Raw genomic sequence first — 13654 nt, 5'->3', positions numbered from 1 at the left:
TCCCCTAAAGGCGGAAGAATCAGCAATGATCAACTGCATGATGATGCAAAATGCAATGGAAACCACTGCATTAAAGACACATAACGAGTATCCACAGGTCATTGAAAAAGTGTGACGATGATCTCTGCATTGTCAAAAGATCCCTGGATAGTTCCCCATTCGGATCTCCAGGAGGGGACTGAGAGGGTGCAGGTGACCATGAGAAAACGATTGAATAATCAGTTGAAGGATAACGTTCTACGAATCGGGGCGTGGAATGTCAGAAGCTTTAATGCGGTAGGCAAGCTAGAACATCGACAAAGGGAAATGCAAAGGCTCAGTAGGGATCAGTGATGGTAAAAAGAAAGAAAACAAGGAATTTTGATCAGGGGAGTATGGTGCAGTATCAACAGCAGCAGAAAATGGTGCAACGGGAGTAGGATTCGTTATGAAAGGAAAGTTAGGCTAAAAGGTGTTTTACAGTGAACATCTCAATGCTAGGGACGTTCTCGTCAGAATCGACAGCAAATCAACACCAAAAACGATAGCTCAGGTATACATGCCGAAGTCGTAAGCTGAAGATGAAAAGATAGAGAAACTATACGAGGATAGAGAAAGGATAAAACAGTACGTAGATGGGGATGAAAATCTAGTAGTCATAGGGAACTGAAATGCAGTTGTAGGGGAAAGAGTAGAAGAATAGCGTCAGAGGAGAATATTGACTTGCGGCAAGGCATGAGAGAGGACTAAGTCTAATTGAGTTTTGTAAAAAATTTCAGCTAGTAATAGCAAGTACTCTGTTCAAGAATCACAAGAGGAGGAAAAGGCAGGGATATTTGGGAAGATTTTAGTTAGAAAACATCATGATCAGGCAGAGATTCCGAAATGAGATACTGGATTATAAAGCATACTCAGGAGGAGATATAGACTCAGATCACCATTTCGCAATAGTAAAGAGCAGACTGAAGGTTGAGAGATTAGGCAGTAAGAATCAGTGAGCTAAGAAATGGGGTACGGAAGTACTCAGGAGTGAAGAGATACCTTGAAGTTCTCTAAGGCTATAGATACTGCGATAGGGAATACTTCAGCAGCCAATTAAGTTGAAGATGAATGGACGTCTCTGAAAACGTAAATTATAGAAGCTGGTAAGAAAAACATGGGAATAAAGAAGGTAACTGTGAAGGAACAATAGGTAACAGAAGAACTACTTCAGATGATTGCTGAAAGAAAGAATTACAAAAATGTTTAGCAAAATTCAGGAATGCAGATATACAAGTCACTTGGAAATCAAATAAACGGGAAGTGCAAGGAAGCTAAGGAGAAATGGCTGCGTGTAAAATGTGAAAAAATCTAAAAATAAATGATTGTCGGAAGGACTGACTCAGTATATTGGAAAGTCAAAACTACCATGAAATGAAAAGCTATAGTGGTAACATTATGACTGCAAGAGGAACTCCACTATCAAATGCAGAGAAGAGAGTGGATAGGTGGAAAGAGTACATTGAAGGTCTTTGCGATTATGAAGACTTGTCTGATGATGGAATAGGAGAAGAACCAGAAGCCAGTGTAGAAGAGATAGTCGATCTAGTATTAGAATCAGAATTTAAAATAGCTTTGGCACACTTGAGGTCAGATAAGATAGAAGGGGTAGAGAATTTCTAAAATTATTGGGAGAAGTGGCAACTCAGCGACTGTTCACGTAAGTGTGTAGAAGAGGAGGTCTTGGGTTATACTATCTGACTTTCGGACAAATATCACCTTCAAAATTCCGAAGACTGTAAGAGCTGATAAGTACGAGAATTATCACACAATCAGCTTAGCAGCTCATGAATCCAATTTGCTGACAAGAATAATATATAGAAGGATGGAGAAGAAAATTGAGGATGTGCTAGATAACGATCAGTTCGGCTCTAGAAATGGTAAAGGCACCAGAGAGGCAATTCTGACGTTGCAGTTGATAAGGGAAGCAAGGATGAAGGAAAATCAAGACACGTTCATATGATTTGTCGACCCGGAAAAAGTGTTCCACAATGTAAAATACTGCAAGATGTTCAAAATTCTGAGAAAAACGGGATCAAGGTTTAGGGAGAGACGGGTAATATACAATATGTACAACAGCCAAGAGGGAACAGTAAGAGTGGACGACCAAGAACGAAGCGCTCGGATTAAAAAGAGTGTATGCCAGGGGGTGTAGTCTTCCCCCCTCCCCCCCTACTGTTCAGTCTGTACATTGAAACAGCAATCATGGAAATAAAAGAAAGGTTCAGGAGTGGAATTAAAATTTAAGATGAAAGGATATCAATGATATGATTCGCTTATGACATTGCTATCCTAAGTGAAAGTGGAGAAGAGTCATATGATATGCTGAAGGGAATGAACAATCTAATAAGTACAGAATTTGGATTGGGAGTAAATCAAAGAAAGACGAAAGTAATGGGAAGTAGCAGAAACGAGAACAGCGAAAAATTGAACATCAGGATTGATGGACACGAAGCAGATGAAGTTAAGGAATTCTGCTACCCAGGCAGCAAAGTAACCAATGCTGGACGGAGCAAGAAGTACATCAAAAGCAGACTATCCCCCGTAAAAAGGGCGTTTCTGGCCAAGAGATGTTTGCTAGCATGAAACATAGGACTTAAAGTGAGGAAAAAATTTCTGCGAATGTACGTTTGGAGTAAAGTATTGTATGGTAGTAAAACGCTGACTGTGGGAAAACCAGGAAAGAAGTGAATCGAAGCATTTGAGATGTGGTGCTACAGGCGAATGTGAAAATTAGGTGGACTGATAAGGTAGGAATGAGGAGTTTCATAGCAGAATCGGATAGGAAAGGAATATGTGGAAAACACTGACAAGGAGGAGGGACTAGACGATAGGGAATGAATTATGTGGTACTGGGGGGAGCTGTAAATGGCAAAAATTGTAGGGGAACACAGAGATTGGAATATATCCAGCTAATACTTGAGGAAGTAGGTTGCAAGTGCTACTCTGAGATGAAGAGATGGGCGCAGTAGAGGAATTCTTTGCGGGCCGCGTCAGACCAGTCAGAAGACTGCCGAACTAAAAAAAAAATGGCACTCTTCGTCAAACGGTTAATGAAGGTCTAACTTGTCAAGAGTTCGAGGAGGCAGATACTAAGATTGTTTACTAAGTTTGTGAAATAGGTTAACGAGGTCGAGTATCTGTTCAGTAGTCAAAACCGATGTTTTAATTATAATGCTTGTGATTATGGAATTTTTAAAAAGTTAGATGGATGTTATCGTTAGTAATTCCCGCCGTTATTTTGATGCTTCACTTCTGTATGAACAATCGGTTTGCTGTAGCAAAACTCTTACCTGTTTTTCATGCTATTACCATCGGCGATTACAAACCCGCACTCTAGTACAAGTTAAAAAATAAATAAATAAATAAAAAGATTGACAATGTTGAAAAATTCTACACACTACCAAAAGGCAGTGAGACGCTGAGAAGGTACTGAACGTGTGGTGTCACCGCCAGACACCACACTTGCTAGGTGGTAGCCTTTAAATCGGCCGCGGTCCGTTAGTATACGTCGGACCCGCGTGTCGCCACTATCAGTGATTGCAGACCGAGCGCCGCCACACGGCAGGTCTAGTCTAGAGAGACTCCCTAGCACTCGCCCCAGTTGTACAGCCGACTTTGCTAGAGTTGGTTTACTGGCTACATACGCTCTCGTTTGCAGAGATGACAGTTTAGCATAGCCTTCATTTGCTACGACCTAGCAAGGCGCCATATTCAGTTACTATTCGGAACAGATAATATTGTGAATCATGTACCGTCAAGAGTGACGTTCATCATTAATGGATTAAAGTTAAGTATCAAACTAATTACGTCCGCTTTCTGAATTCTAATTCCTTGTCATGATCCAGACGTCACGTCAGTATAGTCCTTCCCTCCTCACGCCAGCCTGTGTGAGCTAAAACGCGTGCATTTCGGCCTCCCCTCGTAACACGGTGTTGGCTCTTCTGCCAACACAACAGAACATCTCAGAAGAATTCACGTGCAGATTATTCGACAAAAAACCTAATCATGACGATTTGTTAGATTAAACATTTTTACACAAACATATAAAACGAAAAGTGAACATTGCTCTACAGCTCTAAATTTTGATTTATCTAGTTTTGACGACTGCAAGCTACCGCCGTGTAAAATAGGACTGGAATAGCGTTTATTGAAAACAAAATATATTTCGTATATATGGAGCAACGCTCATACGAAAAATCTAACGGATCTAGACATAACAGATTTTTGATGGTGTGACAACAAGAGACATTAGGATTTTTAGTGATACTCGGGTAGCAAGCATGCACGAAAAGTATAGCTGACATGAATCTCACTGTAAGATTTTTGTAAAGAAATGGATGATTTTTGAGTAATTCTATTTGTTTTCAAGACACCGAAAATATTGGTAGTGACCTGTAGAGTGATTTTGGTGATGATGATAATACTTATGAGTCCGACAGTGATTGAAAAGTTTGTATTTTTCCTTTAAATAAATTCTTTTTTAACTTTATCCCACTTTATTTTTGTATGATTCATTTAGGAAATTCATCACTACGATGGTTTCGAGTAAGCGCTTCATTAGTCATATCAGAATTTGAAGGCTGGTGCCGTTCCACATGGATTTTCATAAGCCTCAGTGCGACCTTGTAATGAATTCGAGTACTGGAAAGTTGTCTGATTAGTAAGATGGTGCACTAAATTTATGCGATGTAAATTTTTTCTGCCTCTGTGTAATGCTGGCGCAATCCTTTGTTGCCGATCGGTAAAATTTTTAACGTTTACATAGCGGTCTCAGAATGTAAGGTGCTCATATTTTCTTCTGAAAAATGATTTTCGGCCGTTAACTGATTCGAATTTACTAGTAAAGCATATTTTCAGACGGTTTACAACGATTTTGTTTCTTTTGTTTTTCAAATGGTGCCCCGGTTTTTCACTACAGGCGACTTAAAAACATGTTTTTGATATCTTAAACCAATCATTCAACTAGATTCAAAAAATCAGACAAATTGCTGTGGTACAGTTCGGTAAAATTGGTTGTAATTTTTGAAAATGCGGTCAGACGTGAAGCGAAAACATATGAGATTAATGTTATTTGGTTTACGGTCATCGAATCTATCAATTCCATATGGTTTCAGCGGATTGCTATAATTCAAAAATTTTGGTCGTGGGTCCTCCTACTGTTAGATTTCACTCCAGCATCTGCAAAAAGATGTCGCATGCAAGTTTCATCAGCTTTTCGCCATCACATATCGTTTCTTACAGGAAACATGTTAAATTCGGGGCTTGTTACTGCAGCCCAAAATATCTAACGCACTGATAATTGCTGACACTAAAAGCAGCCGTGTGAGTACAAGAAACGCAACAGACTGTTTTTGGTTCCAGTAAGTTGAGATAAGTAGGTATCAAGAAAGGAAATCTAGTGAATGACGACTTTATGGTTGTATCATAACGAAGGTCTCTCCTCACACCAAGAACTGTTGAAGAGGAGGCCGGCCGAGGTGGCCGAGCGGTTCTGGGCGCTGCAGTCTGGAACCGGGCGACCGCTGTGGTCGCAGGTTCGAATCCTACCTCGGGCATGGCTGTGTGCGATGTCCTTAGGTTAGTTAGGCTTAAGTAGTTCTAAGTTCTAGGGGACTGATGACCTCAGAATTCAAGTCCCATAGTGCTCAGAGCCATTTGAACCATTAGTTGTAGAGGATGAGTAATAAAGTGCTGTTTATCTTTGAAACAATCGCTTTTGTATGACTCTACCATAACCGGTTTCTGCCTGCAATAGCCTTCTTTAGGTGCGATGTGCGGCAATCGCTTAACAAATGTTCATACATTGTCAACCCATGTTCATTTGTTAACAAGTGCCACCCACAAGATCTGAAGATGGCCATTATAGGCCGAAACGGTTATTATTGTGTCACAGAAAATGATCATATCAAAAGTAAATCAAAATCCAGTCAATCATTGTCTCCTTAAACGGAAAGCCATTTTATCCAAAAAGGACGACAAATGTGGTAAAACCCTTACGACAGTCCTTGTGTCCTAGAATTTGTAAAATTATGGAAGTAACTATGAAGGAACACTGCTAGATATTTATTATGTTCCTTCCTCGTCGGAAGATTTATGGAGTGGGCAAAATCAGGCCTCAAATAAAGAGGCTAAAATTTCACGAACATAGTAGAATTTTCAATTGGCGGCAGCAGATAAATCTGCTTAGGAGTAGTTTGTTCGGTGTTACAAAACTGTTTCTGAAATTTGTAACACTTCCACTTAGACTAGTTTGCACGTACACTGACCAGCCAGGACGTTATGACAATTGCACATCGCGAGACTGACGGCCACCTTGTTGCGCGACGGACAAGTGAGGAACGTATATGGATGAGAGAGACTAATCGGAAACCATTATTGTGACGATACGGGTTACAAAATGGGGAAACCCATAGACGTTAGCGACAGTGATAAAGGATAGATGGTTATGACCCTGGTCTGTGGAGGAGCATCTTGGAAACGGTGAAGCTGCTCTGTTTTTCTCGTCCTGTCGTCGTGAGCATCTATCGGATGTGGTCAGGACGATGAAACCACAGGTAGGCGACAAGGTGTTGGATGTTCACGCCTCAACACTGGATGTGGAGTTCGGATGTTTGATCTCTCTGCAAAGTAGGCTAAGTGGTGATTTGTGGCAGATCTACACGCTTCCGTCTCCGAGCAATGTTACAGTTTGAGTAAAGCTGCACAACGTTAATCTAATGCCAAGTCCGCGCCACAGAAAGTGTCAGTTATAGGGCATTCTCACACATAAATTCATTTGTTCAGATCAAAAAACAATTTGGTCATGGACAAGGAAGTACTTATACTCCAAATATGTATAATTATGACGAGGAAGGCCAATGATCTCCTCATTGCGCCTGTACACCAGGTCCGAAATGCCTCGTGTAATGGGGATAACGGGCAAGGGGTATTGCATTAGTGGTGTGTGGATAAGTTGAGAAGCCGGCCGATGTGTCCGAGCGGTTCTAGGCGCTTCACTCTGCAACCGCAAGACCGCTACGGTCGCGGGATCGAATCCTGCCTCGGGCATGGATGTGTGTGATGTCCTTAGGCTAGTTAGGTTTAAGTAGTTCTAAGTTCTAGGGGACTGATGACCTCAGATGTTCAGTCCCATAGTGCTCAGAGCCATTCGAACCATTTTTAAGTTGAGAATTTGGGGCTGACAGGAATCGTTCTAGGGTAGTCCGTGCGACTGCGATGACTACAGTGTCGAGATGGCACAGTGGTTAGCGCATCGCCCTAGTTAGCGTAAGACCTGGGTTCGAATCCTGGCTCAGTACAAATTTCCGACTTTCCTCATTGCTTTAAAGCAATACCAACTCGTAGCCAACGTCTAATTCCTCTGTGTCTTGAGAATTTGAGTCTGAAAGGAGGCATGCTAGGTTGTCACCAATGTGCAAAGGGCGTACTATCAGCACAGCTATCTAGTAAACAAGAGGCCTGGATTTGAATCCTAGTCCCGCATAACTTTTCAACTTTCCCCATTGATATTAATGAATTACTGCTGGCAGCTAATCTCTTTAATTCCTTTTTGTCTTGAAGGAAGAAATTGGCTGTCATTGTCATAACAAGCCCTGTCACCATCAACTTTCATTTTCCACGCACACTGGCACATGTTTCCAGGTACAAAACATCGTTCGTTTACTTGGTTCCTGTCTCATTTCACTCACCATTCGAGCACCACAGCTCCCCCGGCCATATTATATTAGCAGTCTCATCTGCAACAGCAACACTGGATCACGAATTTCGGAATCCTGAAGAAGATACTTGTTTCCCTTTTTTAATTTTTGGGTTGTGAATGTAATTTTCAGCACCAGTAGTTGGCTGGCAAGGGGAGCAGGTTTTATTGCGTAAGGTTCCTAATAACCAGTCGTTGCGCCAAAGTGTTGAGTTAAAATACAAAGCTGTCGTCAGCGTCTTATGAAGCGAGGGCATGTAACATTGTCGATGGTAACCTGACCATCGTATGGCACTACATCCCGGAAATGCATACAGAAAAATTAAATAACTGATAAGACAGTACACGCGTGTTCTGTTGTAAAGCTAGCAGCTCAGCCAGCGACAGATAAGAGAACGTGTTTTCACAACAAGGGGGGAGGGGGGGGGGGATACCAAGCGAGACGAGCTCTGCTGCTTTGTCAGTAGATGGTGGCACCTGTCATCCGTGATGATTGGCGAAGCTCAAAGTATGAGAAATTCGGCTCTTGCTCAGCTAGCTATAGACACAGATCACATGGTAAGAAAATCTCGACGATCTGAATGAACCTGGGGAGATTAGCCCCAATGACTGAACTAAATGAATAAAGAAACTATGAAGAAAGGAAAACTCTAAATAAATACTGAACGGAAACACAGCCATCAGTCACATGGCTTTAAAGACAAAAATTAGGCAAGTTCATGAGTGAAGACGCCCTTTGCTACGAGGTATAGTTAACGAGTTATTGAGTATTACAGTCATACACCTCTATCTGGCTTTACGTACTAATGTTGCTGCTACTTCCACTACTTCGAGTTTTATTTACTAGAAAATTCACTTTTTCATGCTCAGAATATACATTCTAGCCACTACTTTGAATATAAACTGATCTTTAGAAATTATATACTCACAAACACCTTCAGTGATTCATATAAAAAGGATAGGTCTCATGAGTGCTTTATCGAACTGTTCTAACGAATTTCTGTGAAGATTGTGTACTTCAAATTAATGGCTAGTATGTATACTCTGTACATGAAAAAGTGAATTTTCTAGTAAACAGAACTTGAAGTAATGAAAGTAGCAGCAACATTAGTAAGTAGAGATAGTTAGAGATGTATGACTGTAATTGGTTTAATTGTTTAAGATTTGCTGGTGATATAAAGACTCAAATAGCTTCCGTACAAACAGAAACACTATTTGTGAGAAAACCATTAAAGTTACACGAAGACTACGATCGGCCCTGAAAATCTGATGAAATTCGTGTCCACATTTATGTACAAATTGTATCTACGTTATTAGGTTTGTAGCTTATGTATGCTTTCGGAAGACAGGAATACATGAGCTTGACTCATATCAGTGCGGGGATATAAGTAACGGCGGCCATTTTCACATGGGGACTAGCACTTCAGCAGGCAGTTGCAGTGAAGATCGGGACCAAATAGAAAGTGTGTATGGCTGGACGTCGCCTCGTGTGTGCACCAGAAATATTTTTTAAGTATATGGCAGTGGACTTGTAAAACTTTCGTGTGTGATGATCGTGAGGAACTCGGAAACATTTTTATCTTGTGTAAACGTAGAAAAATTCGCACTACGTGACCTCGTTTGTTACGACTTCTAAATGTTTTGTATGTGTCAACTGAAAAGGCTTTGAAACATTTTTCAGCATGAGGACCCTGAATAAATTTGGGTTAGGCGAATTAGTCTAAATTTCCGTAAACTGCTCTGCATTTAAATTTAATTGTGATCTACAGTTAAAATTACTCCCAAGTTGCTGAAGCACATTAAACAATTTTTGTAAATTTTCTAAAGGTTAAGCGAGTCCATAATGCTGGTCAAGTTACTTAGATTCTTGCAGCGACAAATATTATATTAATATAAATGTATTGTGGAAAGTGTGAAAAGATATATCGTTTGTTTTTTCTGCAATAAACTCATTTGCAAAAAAGATTAAATTGGTGTGGACAGTGAACATAAATACTGCAAATTTAGTAAACTTGTAACTGATTTCATTTTGCGTTAATGCGACGGATGCGTTGGTTGGACCCTCGACAATGCATAACCAATATTTTAAAACGCAAGCAAAAATATGGAGGCCCTATGAATAGTGTTATTTAACTTTTATTCGTGCTGATGCACGTGAGGACTCAAGAGATGATCTCTGGTGGAAGCAACAATGGTTATCTTTAGTCATTTATTTTTCTGATATGCAGCAGCAAGAAGAGTAGTGTGAACACTCATTACTATTTTACATTCACAAATATTACCCTACTACGTCGCCGTGGGTACGTTAGTCTCAGCTGCTCACTTTGTGCTGCTCGCGAGGAGTAGGCTATGTGCTGGCACTGGGTTTCACTTGTTCCCTTCTCATCTTCACACAACATAAACATAACGCTAGACTATACACACACCCATTACACTCAACTGCACTGTAGAAATACACATGCGAGACAAACCGCAACAAATGGGGTCTATGTGCACAGAGGAAGGACACCTTGTCTCGCAGGCAGCTGAACCATCCAGGAGATGGCCCAGCTAACAACGACATCTGCAGGAGACAACCCTAACGTGTTCCCACGTTGGCCCGAAGACATTGTCATAGATGGGAGCAGAGTCATTGAGTTTGAACCCTGGATCATTGGAAACCTGTCACCTGGTCTAATGAATCATGTTTCTTGATACACCACATCGACTGTCGTGCCCTGGTACGCCATTGTTCGGGCAAACGATAGCTCAAAACAAACTCTGCGCGACACGTGATGGCTAATGGGTGCAGTATTACATGGGGAGCGGGGTGGGGCGTTCACGTGGGCTTCCATGGGACCTGTGACAGTGATCGAAGGCACCGTAACAGCTGAGGATTGCTTGAACGTTACTGCGCATCACCTCCATCCTCTGATAGTTGATGTGTTCCCGGATGGCGATGGCATCTTCCAGCAATCTAACTGTCCTTGTCAGAAGTTCAGACACCTGCTACAGAGATTTTAGGAGGGTGATAGTGAATTCAGGATGACGTCGTTGCCATCAAAATCTCTGACTGAACACAACTGAAATGCTACCGGGCGCCTGTTCTGAGCCCGCAAACCATTTTCCCCCTGTTTTTAGACATCTGACGCCACATACTTCCGAAAAACTAACAAGGATTTGTCTAATCGCCGCTGAATCTCTGGTGTGTTGAGCTCCGAAGTTGGAGAAACACTCAATTAGGCATGTTTAGGCTTATCGGTATATATTGACACATTTCAGCCCATTTACGTTATGTTTTGTAAGCACTATGACTACGAGCCCAACGATGCCGGCAGGGACCTGACTAAACTGGAGGACGGCATCGGGGAGAAGGTGGCCATGTTCGTGATGTACCTGGTGAACGTGATCGGCGACGTGCTGCTGGCCCTGGCTCGTGGCTGGGAGCTGGCCCTGGTGTGCCTCGTCTGCTTCCCGCTGACCGTCGCCTCGATCGTCACCACAGAGGTGCTGTCGTCGCGCCTCGTGCAGAAGGAGCTCCTCGCTTACGGAAAGGCGGGAGCCATCGCAGAAGAGGTGCTCAGCGCCATCCGCACCGTCATCGCCTTCGGCGGACAGGACAAGGAGGACAAGAGGTAAGACGCACACTGCCTGCCCAGACAGCGCTCATCGAACAGTGACAGCAGATGGGCGAATGCTACCCGTTATTCCCCTGCTGCATATTCAATATCGCCGTGACGAACAGAACGTCATTATTATCGACGAGGTTTTAAACTCCGTCATTTCCTTCCCTCCCTTTCCTATTCATTGAAAGTTGCAAGTCGTTAAATATTGTGAAAATGCACATTCGATTATATGATTGATTTGCGAAGTGATTTTGAAATTTGGTGTGACAAGCGTCATGAACTAATGGTCCGACAACCCATACCCGAAAGAAATACTTTAGATATCCTAGTTACAAAGAGAACTGATCTTTCCCACAGTGCCATCAATGAGAGGGGAGTTAACGACAGGAACGAACGAAAACATTTATCAATTAATCTAGGAAAATATTTACATTATGGTAAATCCGATAGCCCATAACAAGTTACTTAAGGAACGAAACGTGGACAGTTGTGGAATGTGGTTAAAGCCCGTCCGCGCCCTGAAGAAGTACGTTCCAAGTATATCGGGTATTTGCGTGAGACACCATGGGCATCTAATATGTTTCAAAACGGCAGACGTAAAAACGGGATTTTCCGGTGCTCATACCACGGGTTCTATTGGTGGTAGAAAGATAGGGTCAAGTGCTTTGGATAGCTTCTGTGCTAGGGACCATTTATGTACTCAACAGAAGGACCGTCTTATTGTCAATATCCTACAGTACAGTGTCAAAGTATGAACATTACACACATCCTCCTGCTTAGACAAATGGAGAATTTTTTTAAAATTTAATGTGATCAGACTTATGGTGACACCATTAGTTCATGGACGGTTCCTCGTAAAGCTCTGGAAAAATAATTTTTACTGTAATTTTACCGTCACCAGCGGACCAAAACCCAGCCGACTATTCCAAGACACAGCAAATGACTAATTTTTACGACGTGTTCCCAAGATCCCGATCTCGAACAACCTTGAAAAGTGTCTTCATCTTTTTATCCGTTTCCGAGATAGAGAGGGTCAAAGTTATCCTTCTTGTACGCATATAGAATCCGGAGTGGGGCGGAAGCGTAGTTTATAAAGTGACATAGCGCAAAGAAATATGCTGTAAAGTGTCTTCGTTGTCATCATGTTGTAGTACTGAAGCTCATGCAGAATTTTTTTGCACGTAAAATCCGGTCTGAGGTATAAATTTAGTTTTGAATTATTTCAGTTTCACATAAGTGAAGTACCTACATTTTACTGACCAACACGTTTCTTTTCATATGAGTTGCATTCTCTGGTGCAGCAGGGAAAAGAAGGGAACCAGCGAAAAAACACTCCTATCGTAAAACAAAAAATGCGGAATATTTACCAGTAAATTTAAAAGACTATGATTGAAAAGTGGGGTACCAGTTACCTCATTCCACGTTCCTCAGTACCTTTAAAACTTTCCCAAAAATTTTGTCATGCGGTCATATTCCCCTTTTGTATGCCTAGGGAGAGGGAGACAGTGATCATATTCTCGTTTCTTATGCCTAGAGAGAGGGAGACAGTGATCATATTCCCGTTTATTTTTTTGTGCTGGGAGAGAAGGAGACAGTGGCAATGGCAAAGAGACGGGAAAGTAATAAATAATGGAAGACAGTAGACAGTGGTTGAGAGAAGAAGGGGACAATGGCAGTGTCAGAGAAAGAGAGGGACACAGTGGTAGTGGAACATAGTTGAAAGTGACAGAACAACGTTAGGAAACAGAGTGAAGGAGACAGTGCCAGAAGGCGAGGAATAAAGAGAAAGGAAAAGTGTAAATGGGTGACAGGTAGTGATAATGAGAGGTACAGTATATGACAGTGAGAAAGACGAAGAGAGAGATAGGGACAATGAGAAGAGGCAGCAGCAGTAGGGAGGAAGGAATGAGATGTTAACAGTAACAGAGAGCAAAACGGAGACAGTGACAATGAGAGGAGATTGTAGTAGTAGGACGGAACGAAGGGGACTGTGGCTGTAACACAGGAGATAATTACAAAAAAATGTGTGCGAAATCTTATGGGACTTAACTGCTAAGGTCATCAGTCCCTAAGCTTACACACTACTTACCCTAAATTATCCTAAGGGCAAACACACACACCCATGCCCGAGGGAGGACTCGAACCTCCGCCGGGACCAGCCGCACAGTCCATGACTGCAGCGCCCTAGACCACTCGGCAGATAATTACAGGGAGCCACAAAGAGATAAAGGCAATAAGCTGAATGAGTGAGTGAGAAAGGGCAGCTGGAAGTGGATGGGTATGAGCGAATTACAGCGATGGACTAATGGGTCTGAGTGAGTTACAGTTAGCG

At 42.0% G+C, this 13654-nt stretch overlaps 2 protein-coding genes across 2 annotated transcripts in view; both read left to right on the top strand.

Moving 5' to 3' along the window:
* The window catches only part of LOC126473837 (ATP-dependent translocase ABCB1-like), a 675020-nt gene that overhangs the window by 15206 nt on the left and 646160 nt on the right, over positions 1-13654 (top strand). The window lies entirely within an intron of this gene.
* The window catches only part of LOC126473838 (ATP-dependent translocase ABCB1-like), a 234788-nt gene that overhangs the window by 15043 nt on the left and 206091 nt on the right, over positions 1-13654 (top strand). The window contains exon 3 of the mRNA XM_050101165.1: positions 11035-11331. Within this exon, the coding sequence (XP_049957122.1) occupies positions 11035-11331 (297 nt within the window). The remainder of the gene's footprint in view (positions 1-11034; positions 11332-13654) is intronic.

This window comes from Schistocerca serialis, chromosome 4 (genome assembly GCF_023864345.2).
Source record: "Schistocerca serialis cubense isolate TAMUIC-IGC-003099 chromosome 4, iqSchSeri2.2, whole genome shotgun sequence".
Taxonomy (NCBI): domain Eukaryota; kingdom Metazoa; phylum Arthropoda; class Insecta; order Orthoptera; family Acrididae; genus Schistocerca; species Schistocerca serialis.
The sequence above is the reverse complement of the archived record's forward strand: the minus strand, read 5'-3'. Positions and strand labels throughout refer to the sequence as shown.